At 45.7% G+C, this 18,345-nt stretch overlaps 1 protein-coding gene across 4 annotated transcripts in view; it reads left to right on the forward strand.

Annotated features, from left to right (window-relative positions):
- UTRN (utrophin) overlaps window positions 1-18,345 on the forward strand; it is a 1,396,454-nt gene that overhangs the window by 1,188,405 nt on the left and 189,704 nt on the right. For all 4 annotated transcript variants that reach the window (XM_085612275.1, XM_085612279.1, XM_085612276.1 and 1 more), the window contains one exon: window positions 179-264. In XM_085612275.1, coding sequence (XP_085468401.1) covers window positions 179-264 — 86 coding nt within the window. The remainder of the gene's footprint in view (window positions 1-178; window positions 265-18,345) is intronic.

The raw sequence follows: 18,345 nt of genomic DNA on the forward strand, positions 1-18,345 counted from the left end.
CACAGAAGTTAGGACCCCCTCCAAGAGACTCAACGGTAGAGCATGCGATATGATTGGACCGATTCATCCATGTATTCATTAATGCATCAATTCATGCATTCATTCTTTTTATTTAGCCTTTGAAAAATGAGGGACTGTGTGTCTTCATCTGACTAACATTTGAATTCTTCCCTTTCAGTGGCCGCACAGGGAAAATCCGAGTGCTCTCCATGAAGATCGGACTCATGTCTCTGTCCAAGGGGCTTCTCGAAGAAAAGTACAGATGTGAGTACCTGCTGGGGACACGCCACACCAGAGCGGCGGCACAGCATGGACACGCGAGACCACGTTTCGTTATGGGTGTGGTCAGGCGGGGGAGGAGGGGCACCAGCGTATGCTTGAATGTGGTCTAAAAATGTACACTTTTCAGGTCGATTTTATTATAATGCTACAGTAGAAATCCCGCACAACCTTTTTATTCCTTGTGAAAATTCAGTGCAGGTAGCTGTTTTCATTTTGTATTTTGCTTTAGATCAATACTGATGAATTTATCGTCTGGAAGCAAATGTAAACTGTCTTTCAGCAGGGCCGGTGCTGCTTTAACACTACTCTATGTAGGTGTCTCACGGCGCCACCATAAATGGCCACAAAAGAGTGCGTGATTGGAAAAAAAATACTTATTGCTATTAGAACGGGAGTACCCGAAAAAGCTTGCGCCTGGGTTGAGGGCTGTATTCATTTTTGTGGTTCTTCTTCTGGCTGAGTGTCTTGCCAGGCTGTTTTCCTAATTTATGCCACTTTGTTACATTCTGTGAGCATTTGTACATAAATAGGTGCTGTTTACTCTGTTTGATTCGGCCATCGCAAGCAGGCGTGATCTTAAACACCGACGCACTGTACCACAATAAGATAAAAGCTTTTTATGACCTGGCTTGACAGCGCAGCTGTTGCCAGACAATAATGTGAGCAGCATTAGCGATGGGCTTTGGCTCCACCCACGTGTTGGGAGTCAGGAGTACATGTTTTGATTGAGAAGATGTTTTGGGCTTCCACATTTAAAGTGTCTGGCGTCCTCCATCTGTGATCGTTTTATTTATTAATCCAGCTGGCTTAGCTTCAGGACCACGCAAGTGACATTGTAATGCTGTAAAAGGGTCTTAGATAACTAGATACGTTGTGGTGTTTGTTTTTCTCTCGCAGAGGACGGATGGGTGGGAGAAGGGCAATCATTAACCTACATGGAGTTTTAGGTCTGGCTTGACTGTGTAACTGTCACCTGACCTCTTAACTTAACACCAATATTATTCTACGGTTCTTTACTTCCACACCAATACATATTCATTCCCACGCTATCTACTTGTAATGCTTCATATTCCCATACTACATTCCTTTCAGACTTCTTGGCTTTGCCAATGCTTGTTAATCTAGTAAGGGGTATCACTAGGGTGGTTGTATTTCCACATTATGCAAAGATTAAGAAACATATTAGACCAGGTGTATAAAAAGTCTTCCACCCCCTTGTAAGCCATTGCCTTCAAAAAGGGTAGTTTACTGGACTTAGGCGGTCAGTAGAACCCATCATTTGCCTTCTGCAGTTACATTATATACTGTTTGGATTCCCTAAATGAATGTTGTGGTAAGTGGCTGTGCGTATTCATTGTCTGGCCACGTTTAAACAAATGCTTTTCTGGCAGAAGAAACAGTGCCACCTCCTCTATCATATCTCATCTAATCCTCCTGCGAAATGAGATTCTTCTACATACTTACATCCAGATTTGGTAATCATGGTTCATCTACACTGTGTGATACACTGCATTGGGCCTTTCTATAAAATGATTGTCTAAAATAGTAATTTCAACGTTTTTTGGGTTGTTTTTCTTTTTTTTTTTTAACCGCTAGGGAAGTCTTTATTGGGATGCTCGGCAAATGCTTGGTGCGCAGCAGGAGACACCTGATGTTCTGGTGTCTCCTTGCACACCTTGGCACCTAGCCTGCCAATGGCAAAAGTGTTGCCCTGGCCACCTTTGATCTTGGTTTTGTCTGATTTTGTCTGCCAAGTGTGGTGCAATGTTGGATGTAACTGCCTTGAAGATGGCACAAAAGAACATGAAAGCGATGCAGCGGTCAGCGGGTGTCGATGAAGGTTTTGAAGGATGGAATTGATCCACTTTGACTTATTCAGAACTTTGATGAGCAGAACTGTTTTGAGAGGTGTTAAATGAGTGAGGTGTTGGTGAGCAGGGTATTGCTGCTGTGTGGACGAGAGAGAACCAAATTCTGAAAAGTAGTTCTAAAGTCATTTATGGGGAGATGAGTCGTGATTCTGAATGATGGCGAGAGTTGGTGCCGAACTCTATATTCTCTACGTGTTTTGAAATTAAGTTTGCTCTCACTGTAAAAACTGAGTGACTTAGCACTGTTTGTGATGTGTGGTAAGTCTGTAAAGCTATTCATTTCAATAGCAGATAGCCATTCCTGCACTTATACTTGCTTCCGGTCATTGGTGAATAGGCTCAACTCCTTTTTCGGAGGTTCAACTTCAGGAAGACCTTTGAGATTCAATCTCCAGTGGGCAGAGACAATATTTTAGGTGGTTGGCATTGTCTGTCAGTTGAGACTTTTCAAGGAGTTTTGCTTGTTATCAGCGTATGGAAGGACAGAGGTGTTCCCATCAGCCATGCTCATCGTCCAGGAGTAGTGTGAGGGATTCCAGTTAGAAGTTTAAGAAGATAGAGCTAGAATGGAACCTTGAGGCATGCTGCATGTGAAAGGTATGCACTCTGATCCATTTCAGGATCTTCTTCAAGCCACTTTTATACTGAGATGTGTTCACAAAAGCATTATAATACAATGTGTTGCACACTGCAAAAAGGTTTAAGCATGGTTGCTGTCTCAATATTGCAATATGGCCTGAAAGTTGATAATTAGCCAACCCCACGGGGGCCCAAAACTCATGTCGCCCGAGGTGGACCGTCTCCCCACCTTGCTACGCCACTGTTGGGGGAGGGTGTCAGTATCTAGGTCAGTGCTTTCCAAACTTTTTAGAACCGTGATACAATTTTTAGAATGACAAACCATCGCCTATACGCTTAGCTTTAGCGAAAATGAGGTGGGGCGATTTTATTTAATGTAATAGAAGACTCAGGGTCATATGTATCAAACTCTGATTTTGTGATTCTCAAATTGCGATTTTTTGCGAATCGCTATTTGAGAATCGCAAAACGCTATTTAATCTAATTATTTGCAGATCCTACATATTGGAAATTGCGATTCACAATTAAGGAATATCTCCCCATTCATTCCTATGGGCTAAGAGGCCCATAGGAATGAATGGGAAGACATTCTCAATTTGCGATTCTCAATTAGAGAATCACAAATTGAGAATGCAATATCAAGGGTGCCAGGGTGTCAAAAGGACACCCTGTTGCACCCATGAAATTTACATGTGGCACACATACATGCCCTAAGGGCATGTATGTGTGTCACATGGCACTTTGAAAAAATCCAAAAAGTGAATTTTTCATAGAAATCGCAAATTACCACCAACTAGAAGTTGGTGCTAATTTGCGATTCCTTACTGCCAAATTCCACTTTTTCTGTGCTTCTTACATTGCATTTAAGAAATAGAAATTTGTTTCCTTAAATGCAATCGCAAAATAGGGAATCACAAATTTTGCGATTCCTTATTTTGCAAGGCAGTTTTTCTTTAACCCCTTCAGTGCCCATGACGAGCTGGACTCGTCATGGGCCGCGGTGGCGCTGTGCCCATGACGAGTCCAGCTCGTCATAGACCCCGCCCGCTAATGCAACGGCCGGCACTGGGCGGGGAAAGGGGCGGGCACTGAAGGGGTTAATACATACCACTGAGGCCAATTACGATGGCAAATGTCGAAATTCTGCGAATTTCGGCGTTTGCGATCGCAATTTGGAATGATACATATGGCCCATACTTTCTAAATGCTGTGAATCACAAACACACATATTGGATTTTTTTTTTGCATTCCTCTCTAGTAGCAATTGTTGGTAAATGTCACAAACATGAATATGCCTTTCGACATGTTTTATCGAACTTTGGCCAAGATTTTGATCTGCCTATAAACGTTACAGATGGTAAACTGCGCTTGAGCTGAAACACTTTTCAGAGTGGTGTGCTGGCTAGTGGCATGTATTCACTAAACTCACAAGGCTTCTGAAAAATCTTGGTTTTTATACTGATAATTTTACATTTGAATAACCCCCTCTGCAGCAGAGAATTGGGCAAGGCCGCCTATCCATTTTGTTTTAAAAGAGGCCCAGTGGGGCATTTTGAAAAAAAGACTATCTATCTATCTATCTATCTATCTATCTATCTATCTATCTATCTATCTATCTATCTATCTATCTATCTATCTATCTATCTATCTATCTATCTATCTATCTATCTATCTATCTACACACACATCTATACATATCTGTATATATCAAAAGATATTTGTTTTTTTACATGAGTGCCACATTACACATATTATATTTCACACAAGGTCAGATTATTTTAAGCAGAGGAGATTTAGTGATTTGCCCAAAGTGAATGCTTAGACTCAAACTTGGTTCGCCAGATCCAAAGTCCTCACCCACATCCCTGTTTCTCAATTTATGTGTAAAAGTCATACGCAAGTGGGGTAGTTGTGTATGTTTATGTATAGAGAGCACATTCTCTGTTGAAATGGCTGTGTGAAGTAAATTAAAAACGGTTAAAAAAGCATACTGAAAGGTTCTCCAAAGTCTTGCAGGGGAATACTTTCAAGGGGTTGTTTTATAACTACACTCATGCACATACTCCAGCATCTTTGCACCAGTGATGCTGAAATAGTTTTCCCAGTGTAGATGCTGATATCAATGTTACATCACTGAAGTCACATAAGGATTGTGAAAAATCTTGGCTTCACTCAAATGTAGCAAATCCATTTGGCAGGAGAGTGATAAAGCTGTAATTTGTAGCTTGTGGTGCATCTTGGTGTACCCTGTTTTGTATTGTATTGTATTGCAACATTTATATAGCGCTTACTGCTCCTATGTGGGGTGCTGAAGAGCTTGCTTACATGGGTAGCACACTATACCACATAAGATGTGTTGTTGGAACGATGTTGTCTTTGCTTTGATCGTATGTTGGAAGTGTTTCTATGTTGCGTGTGAAGACCTCTGAGGTGTGGTTATCGTGTTATGGGCCGCAGCGCTTAGCAGTGTGATGGATGAAGAAGTGTGAGGGATAGGCACGTAGTTTATAGTTTTTAGTAAGCTGGCCACTTTGAACAGATCTGCAGAACCCTTTTTGGTATTTCTTATGTTCATAGTCCACTTAGCTGGGTATTGTACTGGGTTGTCCATTCTGAGATATTTTGTTTAAAGGTTATGGTCCTGAGCAGGCATAGGTTAGAGGGAGAAGTGGTGGAGAGATCGGCTGGGATGAACTTTGTTTGTATCATCCAAAACCTGATTGGCATTGTGAGATGCCAAGGAGTGGTCATAGTATTTGAACTAGTTGGGACCTGCAGTGGTGGACTATGTTAGTCTTCCATTGGCCAGCGGTATGTCGCATATCTCTTCAGTTATTCCACGACTGTTCAGATGATAATGAGTGTTTTATTGCCATGGGCTAGTACACTACTGGGTGATGAATATGACCCTTAAAGGTTTTATTATGTGAGTGTAAGAGTCAACCAGTAAAGGGATTTATGAGGCAGCTTGTATGAACTACAGTTGACTGTCTGACTGCTATGTTATTGGTTTTAGTGTGGGGGTTTTATATTGTATTGTGAGTGCATAGTATAGCTCTTACTGTCCTTGAAGAGGCAATGTTGTTCTTTACGCTGGGCTGCACGCTGCTCCAGGTCCTAGGGTTAGTGTTTTTGTAGTTATTGTTGGTATTCAAGTCGTTAAGTGCTCTACCGGAGCCATTTCATGCCTTTACTCCAGTGTCTGCGTGGTAAATTTCATTAATAGGAAATTAGGTGCGATATTTAACAGTAGAGGGGTGTATGGGAATTTTATGCATAGCTTGGCATTATTAATAGATGAGTTAAAGGAGATTAGGTATTGTTAGGGTGCAGGGGCATGACGTTTAAAGGAGAGGTTGTCATCTTTGAAATTAAGTGTGGGCAATTTGCAGAGGTGCAATAATAGGGATTAAGTCAAACATGCATGTGATTTAGAGTAGGCTGTGCTCAGAGAAAGGAGGCATGCAAAGGATGTAAAGTAAGGAGAGGGCCATTTGAAGGATAAATCAAATCAAATCAAGGGATATTTATCAAGCGCACATATCACTACAAAAGTCTCATGGCGCTGGTGGATAACTCTAAAATAAGATGGAATTTGTGCAATTAGATGTCAAACAGCAATGCCTTCAGCTTCCTACGAAAGCAGTTATGATCCATTGTAGCGCGTAACTGGAGAGGCAATTTATTCCAAAACAGAGGGGCCAGAAAAGAGAAAGATCCACCTCCGTTAGTGGCGGTGCGAATTCTTGGAGGTACAAGAAGGGCTGTGTTGCTGGATCTCAGAGTTCTACCAGGGAGATACCAGCTAAGCTTTTTAGTCCAGAAACCAGGACCTTTTACGTACATGTTCTTATGTGTCAGGCAAAGAATCTTAAATTGTATACGCTTCCTAACAGGCAACCAATGCAAAAGTTTCAGAGTGGGGGCCGATGAGGATCTGGGTGGAAGATTAAGTACCAACCTGGCTGCAGTATTCTGCACAACCTGAAGCCTTGACAGTAGATTGTCATTTATGGCTGCAAGTAAGGCATTACCATAATCCATTCTACTAACAATTAGTCCCTGAACTAAGGGCCTTCTTGCCTCAATCGGAATCCATTTAAAAACTTTACGCAAGTTGCGCATAACACCAAAACAGGTGCTCACTATCTTGTTTACATGGTCTTTCATGGACAATTTATTGTCCATTTGAAAACCAAGATTGCGCACAGTTGACGTTGGAGTGGGACAAGGGCCAAGGTTAGAAGGCCACCAATCATGGGACCAAAACTCTAGAGCCCTACCATAGAGCATTATCTCTGTCTTTCCACCATTCAACTGCAGGTGATTGGCACACATCCAATTTTCAATGTGAGACATACAGTTTTTAAAACGGAGCCTAGTTTCTGTTGGGTCAGGACCAATGTTGATCAGAATCTGAGTGTCGTCTGCATACGAGACGACATCGAAACCAAAGGAACTAATCACCTCCGCCAGAGGGGTCACATAAAGATTAAAAAGGGTAGGGCCCAGAATAGACCCCTGGGGCACTCCGATCTTAACTGATCTGCTAGAAGAGATGGTATCATCAACCTGGACAATTGTAGTACGATCGGAAAGATAGTTTTTTAGCCACTGCAGGGCTTTTCCTCGGACACCAATCTCCCACAGTCGACGTTCAAGAATACTGTAAGATAAAGAGTTGACAATCGGAATTTTTAAGTCAAGGTTAGTTTTTCATGCAGGGTTTTTAGGAATCTTGTGGAAGCTTTCTGAAATAGCACGCAAAACTGTAAAAAGAAACAACATTATGTGCATGTGTTACAATACCATTTTATGCCATGATGACCCCCAGTGGTCACACACACCCCACCATCACCCACCAGGTAAGTATAGTTAAAAAAAAAAAATGGTTTCATTTTCCAGTAAAACCGATGGAAGGGAACCACAAAACAGGAATGTTGTGCTTGAGATGCTTTTGCCCTTTCACTCTGGTGATCAGGGTGCGAAGATAGATAACAGTTTGTTTTAGTGAATTTATTTAAATGTAATACTTCTCAGGACAGGTAGCACCGGGCTGTCTCCCGACAACATAGGCACAGCGAAGTGTGAGGTCCTGCATCTGGCTGTCATTCAGCCTTTCTGTAGCAGTAATTAGACATACAAAAAGAATGGCCCTGCCCAGAAACGTCCTCACCTGAGCAATAAATGCTGCAACCCCACGCTTCACACTTCCCATCTCCCAAAGCGTAAGTGCTCAAGAAAAGCAAGTAATCAGTGTTCCTCCCCAACGAGACCCTCTTTGAATTTCAAAGAGGAGCCCTGTCTCCGTTCCTTTTCAACCCACATGTCTCGTACGCCATAGGAATGGAGAAAAATGCTGCATTTGCACTTCCTCCAAAGCTAAACAAATATTAAGACAACTATGTCTGAATCGGGTGCATATGCGTAAACAGGGACAACAAAGACAGTATCCTTTTTAAAAAAAAATTTATTAGACATCTGTATTAAGACACATAGGTTTCCCAATCAGATTGAATATGGTTACAAAGTAGCGTTGCACACATATATCATAGCAGAAGAGCCCATGTTTGGATTCATGTAACAGAATACACACACATCTGTAGCAGGATGCCCATGCCCACATCAGAATATGTATGTCTATAGCAGGGTACTGTTTCTACAAATATACATACAAAATATACACAGATGGACGCCATGCTGAATGATTGACTTAGCTTCTTACCCCAAAGCAATTTCTGAGGGTGTGCCATTATAAAGTAAATTGGACGGAACCATGACCTCCACTACCCGCCCGGTCTGTAAATTTGCCTTCACTATGGCAAGATGATGAAGAATCATCCTAAATCGGATAAGGATCTGAGTGGCTTCCTTTTATAGCAATTTTTGATTTTTTTCCCTGAAGTTTTTAAGCCAGAAATGTATCGGTTTGTGTTTTACCTTTTTCGATTTTTCTTTTTCTGCAGTAAAACATCCCATATGAACAGTATAAGCGCTATCCTGTTCTTTTTGGTAGAAAGTCAATAAATGCATGCCTCTCACCCCTACAATATATTCTTTGGTAAACACACAACCCATTAAATACTTATGTTTGTTACAAATGTTTTAGAATGCTTAGATAACCCCAATAAAGATCTTCATTTGTGTATTTTTATAAACATAATTGATCACGGTACCACAGGACTGTGAAGAAAACCTCAAGTTAAAGAATTAAAGGCTCCGCAGTAATTCTAATTGACTTCACCAAAGTCACAAATATATTATTTAATCACGCGGTAGTGATCTGTACGCATTGCACATTTTCCATTGAAATGACCACTAAATTAGTACAGACACACAGTTTTACTGATCAAACTATATAGAACACAAATGATAATATGTGGAAAATCAGGTTTCAGTAAATTTTTACGATATGTGTACCACCAAGTAAAAATGTCTTGCTTTTTTTTTAATCCTAATAAAATCTTTCTTTCTATTACACTTTAGAATTAAATAAAATGTGCTTTATTTTTGCTTTCTTAACTCCTGATATATTCTGCAATATGTGTACAGTTCATTTACAGATATTTCAATTATATTGTGTGTCACAAAAAATTATATCCTACTGCCTTTCCTTTCTCAATCTTGTACCCCAGCAAGATTGTCACTTAGTTCACTTTAAAATCTTCTCCCACTTTGCAGTCAGAGAAAGAAAAGTAAACAGCAGTCTCCATGTTAAAAGAATAAGCAGCAGTTAGTGAAAAGATACTGCCCAACGTTTGACCTCTGTCATTGAAGCACAGCAAATGTGACAGGATAAACACGAATTGTAAACGCATCTTTATTTGTTGCTGTTTTGCGGCCTACCAGAAACCAGCCTGCGACCCACCAGTCGGTCGCAACCCACAGGAAACGATGCTCTAGGTTGTTCTTCAGGGGCTGGTGGATCTGAGGGTGTCGGGGAAGGTATGTGAGAAAAGCAATATTGATATCTTTGTTGGATATGAAATCGAGGCAGTTAAGGAGGATTGATATGTGATAGAGAAGTGCATTCATTTGGAAGCATTCAGTGATATGCTAATTTAGCTATTTTCTATTAAAGTGGTCTCTGGATGGTGTTGAACGAGTGCCAGTTAGTGGAATGTTCTGTTGGAGAGTTCATTAAGGGGTTCATGACGCCTGTGGCTTTAATGAGTTTTCTGTTTCTGTGGACTGTTGTGTTCAAACTTATTTTTGTTCTTAGCTGAGAACCATATACAGTCTGTGCATAAAGGTAGTAGCCAACTTTCAGCTCCCTAATCTTAATTGAAGCCACTCTCCCATTCAAATAGTAAAGGTGGGGGCTTTTGCATGTTCCCTGCCCAGGTTTTGATTTTTGCCCATTGCTGCCACTGTGTAATGTAAACATTCTTTGACACAATAATCTAAAATTCACGTTCAAGTCTATAGGTAATGATTGCGTCACTAGAAAGCTTTACACTGATTTAAAAAAAGAAAATAAACTATCATATAATGCCACAGAGGAAGCTCACGGCAAACAGCCATATGTGCTTTCTTTCCGAAATCAAATTTAGTTGTGAGCAGGAGCAGATAATGAGCTAAGGGCCCGATGTAGGTGGCTAAATACCGGTCGGTAACCCCGAAAATCGGTACATTTCAGGGTTACCGACCGGTATTTAGCCATTCCTAATGTAGGTGATGATTCGGTAAATACCGAATCGGTATATACCGAATAGGTAAATCCAATGTAGAAAGCACATACTGGCACATGCATCAACAAAGACTTTTGCGATTCCTAAATTGCGATTTTTAAGGAATCGCAATTAAGGAATTGCAAAAGCCTAAGCATGTAGGAATCGCTATGAAAATAGCGATTCCTACAAATTCCTTAATTGCGACTCGCAAATTGCGAGTCGCAATTAAGGAATGCCGTCCCAATCATTCCTATGGGCCTCCATTTGGGATGATGCATCCCAAATGCAAAAATACCGGTCGCAAAGGGGCAGATTCTGCCCATCTGCCCGTTTACGTCCAGTTTTCTCGTTGATGCATGTGGCCCATAAAAGAGTGCTTATGTGCTTTAAGAATTTGTTAATTACCATCAACTTCAAGTTCGTGGTAATTAACGAATTCCTTTAAAAATTCACTTTTGATTTTTTTTTTAAGTGCCATGTGGCACACATCCATGCCCTTAGGGCATGTATGTGCGCCACGTGTGGACACAGGCACATTTCAGGGGTGCAACAGGGTGTCCTTTGGACACCCTGGCACCCTTGAAATACCTCCCGGTATTACCGATTCGGTAATACCGATTCGCTAATACAGAATGGCTTTACATTCATTCCTATGGTCCTCCAAGCCCATAGGAATGAATGGGTAGGTATTCCTTATTACCGAATCGGTATTACCGATTCGGGAATAGGGAATAATAAGGAATCAGTATTTTTTACCGATTCATTAGCTACATAAGAAATACCGATTTCTTAATACCGAATCTGTAAAATTCGGTATTAAGAATTCGGTATTCATGGATTATCTACATCTGGCCCTAAGTGCCTACCCTCTGTAAGCATTTTTTTTTACCTGAATATGCACTGTTGCAGATTGTTTTTGTCCTTTTTTTTCTTTTTCCTGCAGTAAAACATTACACATGAACACTATTACTGAACTAATAGATTAAGCGGAATCATGTTCCATTTGGTAGAAAGTCAAAAAAATACATGCCTCTTACCCCTACAATTTATTCTTTAGTAAACATACATCCATTTAAATATGTATTTATATTACGAACGTGGTAGGATGCTTAGATAACCCCAATGAAGATCTTCATTTGTGTATTACTAAAAACATAAAGGATCTGGGCTGTGAAGTTAAAGAATTGGAGGTCAAAATAAAGTCACAAAAACTCCTAAAGAACACTATATGAGACACCATCAATAAGAGTTTGGCGAACCAATTAACCGCCTTACTGCCTTTGCCGCATAAGGCATTCGGTCTTCTAGAGAAAGGATTGTGTTGTATTGCTGCAGACACTGCACAGTAGCCTATGAAAAGATTTATATCTTTTCAGGTATCCAAGATCAGAGCTTTAAACTCACCTCATTAAAATGAGCGATACCTGTGGCGCGCACCTCCGCTTGCGTCTCTGGGATTTGAAGCTCCTGACTCGCGCACATCCTTCTTCAAATTCTTTTTTTAGTAGGTCAAGTTTGACTTTCATGTCACAGAATTGCTTCCAATCATGAGTCTAAAAAGCCAATTCTGTCAAGATTCAATCTTTTATATTTCAACCATGGCTTAGGAGTGGGTCTGGAGGCATTCTGCTTTTTTCTTGTTATTTTTATTTCTGTGCTACTGTATATTCTAATAGAGGTTTCATTGCGAGGATGTGCCGGCTTAAAGACTTCTAGGAGAAGTAATTTGTAAATGCAATTTGAAAGCCATTAATTGTATTATTAATAGTTGACAGACCTATTCCTCCAAGGATCTCTTCTGGCCAAATTGACTTTGCACTGTGGTGTGGTCTGCTGCCCCTGCTTAAAACTGTTTTTCTATCCCATTCAATTTTATTTAATGTCATAGAACACTTGAGTGGTCTTGTGGTTAATAGAACATTTGCAAATATTTTGTTGCTGAATTTGTTTACCAACATAAAATGGAGACTGGCAAAATACGTCTGTTGTGATTGATACTGCGATGTTGATGTAGGTGTGTATGTGAGTGAAACACCAAACCATGAATTGGTGAGGTGGCCATAGGTGGGGTGTGTTTGAGGGCCAATGACGAAGCGGAAACCACCACCCTTGTTAATGTCACAGTGGTGTCAGTCGGAATCCATGGAAGTCCTCCCCCACAAACACATGGGCCAGACACCATTGAATTTTGTGACTTGCATTGTAGTGTAAATAGTGCAAACTTGTAAATGACAAGGTGATACGCTATATGTCCAAGTGCTAAAAACTATTAATAATAACACGGCCAATACCATTGTTAATAATATCAGCTTAATGCTCCGTAGTATTATCACCATCATCACCAGCATTATCATCATCACAACTATGACCACCACCATTACTATCAGCAACATCACTGCTAGTGCCAATAACTCCACCACTACTGTGTTACCACATACACTCCACTCTCTCCATAACTAGCACCATCAACACTATTACCACCTAAAAACACCATCACTACTGCCTCTGCTAACATCAACACTCCTAGCACTTCCTCCATCATTATAACCACTACTTCCATCATCTCCACTACTACCACTATCACCATCATTACCAGTATAACCACCACCACTATCGCCTTCACCACTTTTACCACACAATCACTACTGCTTGTGTCACCTGCTCTAGAAGCCCCTATCGTCAACCGACTTCTTGATGAAGGTCCAATGGCCCATAACTCAAACTAGCAGGACTCACTGGTCATCCCTACCATCATGTGCTTGACCAGGACATACTAAGAAAGTCTAGCAGAGCTGCCTCCAACTCCAAAGCCTGATTCCCACCGGGATCTACACAGCCCATAACTTAATCCCCAGTACCTAGCCCGCTAACCCCCCAGAAGCAAAAAACAGGATGCTGCCACTGCAACCTCACTACACTTCTGGCATCACTTGCCACACTTCTTCCAAGCGTAGATGCAGTTCTGACACTGCCTCACAAGCTTTGTGGCTCATGCAGTAAATATGTAGATCACTAAAACCCACATCTGATAGAGACTACTAGCCGCAGATTCCTTCACGTAGAATTATCCCCAGGCGTGAGACTGGATCCGGAAACTTTTTGCCACAGCATCCCTGTGCGCCGGGGGCGGGGCGACATCACACGACTCCGCCCAGGCGTCGTCCGCGTACGTGATGGTGGGTAAGTGTCGCAGTTTGTCCCCGGGGGCTGGTTCTTGGCCTACCGGGGGCGTGGACCCTCTGCGGGTGATGCGGCCCCGCGTGTCATCCTATCCACCGTTTCCCGGATTTTGGGGCATCGAGAGTCCAGATGGAGACTTATGCGGCGGCTTTGCAGGCCTCGCTGGCGTCTCCTCTTCCTTCCCCTCCTGGGTCGTTGGCAGAACCCTCACCTCGCGCAGGGCCCTTCGCGGCACCGCTGGTGGCTTCAGCCCCGGCACCAACTGGGTCGGATCTAGGCTTGGAAGATGTGGTGCTGTTGGGGTGTGGCTCCTCTGGGGCACCTCCTTCAGGCCACGGTGTCTCTGCCTCGCTGCAAACCCCCGCGGGGGTCCCTGTGGTGTCGCGAGAGGCCGCCGGGGCTTGGGTCGCATCCCCGAGCCCCTTAGCAGGGTGGTCTTGTCTAAGGCCGAGGTGACGCCGCTACCACGCCGGCAGCAGCTAGACCGTGCGGAGCCACAGGGGTCAGTGGCCCCTCCTCATCCCGCTCCGGGTCGAGGTCGTGGGCAGACCCCTCGTCCTTCTCCGGGCCCCTCTCGTACCTCCTCACAGGCGGCTGCCTCGTTGGAGGGTGAGTCGAAGGTTGTATCATCCCTGGCGCCGCCACAGGGGTTGCCGGGCGACCTTTGCCTCCTTCTGGGCCGCTGAGGGCTTCGGGCCCCTCCCGGGCCCATCCCGTTCCCCCATGCAGGTGGTTACCTCGGCGGGGGTCGGGCCGGCACCGTCCCGGCGCCACTCCGGGGCCAGTGTGGCTCCAGCTTTACTCCGGTCCCTGCTCCGGTCTCTGGTGCGGTGTGACTTGGAGGTCCCTTGCCCGGTGACGCCGGATGGTGCCGGTGTCCTGCCTCAAGCGGCGGACTCCACGGCTCCACAGAGGGGTCGTACAGCGGATTCGTCTCCGAACGCTCCTTCTTCTCTGGAGGCAGGCTGCATTTTGGTGTCGTCCTCCCCGGAGACTGGTCGCCATGTGGTGTCTTTTTCACCGGCGTCGAAGGGTGGCTCCCCGCCCTTTCTGAGGCAGGGGTGTCCGTCGGAAGAGCGGCAGGTCCCTCATCCTTCAGCACCTCCTGACTTCTAGGTCTGGCCCTTGCCCGCCCCACTTGGCCTCGGGGACGGCCGCATTAGTTTGCAGCCGTCACCCACAGAGGAGTTGCTTTCTCCACCGCGGGGCCCTACCGAGGCGGGTGCGGCCTTCACTCACACGGTGTCCATGGCTGTGGGCATCCTACGCCTGGGTGACCCGGTGGCTCACTTTCCAGCGGACCATCTGTTGGAGGTCCTCCACCAGGCCTCTGGTGGGAGGGAAATCTTGCTTCCCTTTGAAGGTTCGCTCCTTTCTGCCTTGACAGGGGCTTGGAGGCGTTCTGCCTCCGGGGACCTGGTGCCTCCGCATCTTCTGCATCGGCACCTTTCGACGCCGCGTGACCCGGCGTGCCTGTCCATTCACCCCTCAGCCACCAGTCCCCTTCTGCGGACTGCTTTTCCCTCCATGTCGCCCCTGTTGGCTCTGCCGTCCAGGGAAGCCCGCTGGCTGGGCACTTGGGGACGCAACATTTTGGCCTCGACCAGCGCGGCCCTGCGGGCCCTTACACCTTGTGTGTGCTGGCTAGAGTCTCCTCCTGTTTGTGGGACTCGTCTGAGTCTCTGGGGTCTGCAGCGTCCCAGGAGTCTGCTCAGGTGGATTTGCGGCACCATGCATTCGATGGCCGGGAGCCTGCAGCGTTTATTCTCCGCTCCGCTCTAAACGTCTCTGAGGCGCTGGGCCGGGCCATGGCTTCCTCAGTCGCTCTTCGTCATCATGCTTGGCTTCGGGACGGCGTCTTCCCCGAAAATATTCGGGAAATGCTCATTGATCTCCCATTTGATGGCAGTCTGTTGTTTCATGCCCCGTCCGACTCCGCCATCCAGAGGCTCTTGGCAGGGCTCCGTCCTCCTCCTCCTCCGTCCCCTCCTCAGTGACTTCTGAGTTAGGGTTGGTTTTAGGCCTTCTTAGGCTGGCGGTTATGGTTGTGGAGTATGTTTTTCTGGCTGTTTGCGTCCTTCCTTGGGACTTTGGCATTGTTGGCTGCTGGACGCCCCCTTGTTGTTGTGTGTGAGTTCTGCAGGAGTTGTTGCGCAGACTTGGCCCTGAGATTGGGCCTTCTGCTTTGCTCGGGCTGCTGTCCAAACTGTAGCGGGGATGTTTGTTTCCCTGTGGTTCTTTTGTTTCTTCCTCTGCTGCGGAAGTTCTTCCAAAGAGAATTCCCATATATTGGGGCTTCACGTGCCCTATGTGGGGTTATGGTAGCTGTCATATGGTTTGTGCTCTGCTGGAGGGTTATGGTCGCCTTCGGGTACCTGTTCTCCTTGGTGTTTACGTAGGTTGCTTTTGCTTCCAGAGGCCGTGTGCGCGGCCACTCGTGGTGGTGGCCCGGGCCTCTCCTCCTCTCCCTGCTTCCATTCTGCGGTCTGCGATGTCCCTTGCTAGGCGTTGCCTACTTGGTCTTCCTGGGGCCTCGGGCTGTTCTTTATGCTTCTGGCCTTGACTGCCAGCATTGTTCTGGCTGACAGGCTGCTCTCCATCTGGAGGGGGCTCGCCTTCTTCTCCCTCGTTTCCTTGGGCTCTCTAGGCTTCTTCTTCTTCAGTCTTCCTGTTTTGGCATTCAACGGATGCTGTACTGCCTTGTGGGGGAGTGAGGTACTTCGGCCTCTCAGCCCTTGCCCTTGGTTCCTCTACTGTGGGTGTACTAGCCCCTTCAGCCTTCTTTCCCTCCTACACCATCTTGGGGTCAGTGGGGTTCTGCTTGTGGGGGTTCCCTTGGCCTGGCAGGGGAGAGGTTCTACCTGGTCGACAGATCTGGTCCCCTGTGGGGCCCTCTGTTCTGCATTGGCTGGTGGGGTCCTTTCGCAGACCCTCCTTCCCAGGGGGTATTGCTATGGTATCTATTCTACGTGAAGGAAACTGCGGCTAGTAGTCTCTATCAGATATACGAGTTACTTACCTTCGGTAACGATGTATCTGGTAGAGACGATTCTAGCCGCAGATTCCTTCACGGCCCGCCCTTCTTCCCCTATTCTGCGAGGATCCTTGGGTTGGTCTTCGGTACTCACCTCCCGGTGGGTGGCTGTGTTTCCTGTGAATGCCTTCCTTGTTCTTGACCGGTGGCTCTGTCTGGAGGCGGTTCCTTCCTTCCTTGGTTCTTTGGAGGATGAGGTTTCAGTGCGCTGGTGCCCTCCTCCTCTGGCTACTCAAGGTTTGGGGGGGGGCTTGCTTCTATCCTTGTCCTGCCTCCCCTCCCTTCCTTCCAATGCTGTCCTCTGGTTTGAGGGTCCTCTGGCCATGTCTTGCCCTTGTGGGTGGTTGCCCTCTTGGTTGGGGTGGCTTGGTGGTTTGTTGTCCCTGTCCGTCTTGGGACTGGTCCCTTTCCTTGCTCAGGATGAGGGGGGTGGGCTCCCTACGTGTGCCATGACTTTATGCCTGTTCTTCCCTTCGGGGTACAGGGATGGGAGGTTTTCTATGTGCAGCAGGGTGGCTGCGCAGGTTTCTGCTTGTTCTTATTCTTTCTTCTTTCCCTGCCCTTGGGGTCTGCGGTGTTGGCACTACCCTGGTGGTGTTGTTAGTCACTGTTTCCTTCCAACTTTTCTGCTCTTCGCACACTGTTCCCATGCTCCCACAGTTTTTTATCTGGCGATTCCGCGTTGAGGTGCGGAAAAGTTCTCCGAAGAAAACTGACATGGGCGCGCCGGGGCGGGTCTTATGTGACCTCACTGACGTCACGTACGTGGACGACGCCTGGGCGGAGTCGCGTGATGTCGGCCCGCCCCCGGCGCGCAGGGATGCTGTGGCAAAAAGTTGCCGGATCCAGTCTCACGCCTGGGGATAATTCTACGTGAAGGAATCTGTGGCTAGAATCGTCTCTACCAGATACATCGTTACTGAAGGTAAGTAACTCGTACAATAAGCACAGAACTAGGCGGAGCTGTCTGCATCCTCTTCCCTCAGAAAATGCACTCTCTTATATCTCATTTCTGGTATCCACAGCAGGGATGTGAAAACCATTAACCCACTGCTGTACCTTGCTTGTCATGTCCCCCCTCTGCTACCACTCTTGTCTACAAATAGGCCTTTTGTCTCTGCTACCACTGCTCATTCTTTTGGCAGTGCGATGGTCTCCGGCAATCAAGTGGCTACTCACTCTCTGATCCAGTTTCTTTCCTCTGTTCCTCAAAACTGCTCCCCAAGCATTTCATCTCTACCGCACTCTTGTAAGGTCCCTGCATACTCTGCTCCTGACCCTGTGAGAGTGCTCAGTGCTTGTGTGTGTGCGTGTGTAGTTCCATTGCTGCAGTCCTCTCTGTACTGGAAAAGCTTCTGCCTTTTGTCCACTACAACTACACAGCAGTGACAGCCATCTTCTTCACCGACTGGACTGCTGGACTTGAACACACGTAACTGGATGCTCTCTGCAGAATGTGTGCCAGCTTTCCAGACACTAACACACTCAAAATGACGCTCACACAAAAAACATAAAATTCAGCTGCTCAGTGATGCACACAGACTTTTTCTCTCACTCTGTTGCATAGACACATACGACCTGATTCAGAAAGAGCCTCCACACTTGTGGCTGAGGCCCCGCAGTCGTGGGGGAGTCTCCTCACTCTGGGCAGAATCACCGCAGTAAGAATTCACATTGCGGCGATTCTACCCCGAGTGCGGAGACTCCCCCACGACTGCAGGGCCTC

The sequence above is a fragment of the Triturus cristatus genome, chromosome 6 (genome assembly GCF_964204655.1).
Source record: "Triturus cristatus chromosome 6, aTriCri1.1, whole genome shotgun sequence".
Classification (NCBI taxonomy): domain Eukaryota; kingdom Metazoa; phylum Chordata; class Amphibia; order Caudata; family Salamandridae; genus Triturus; species Triturus cristatus.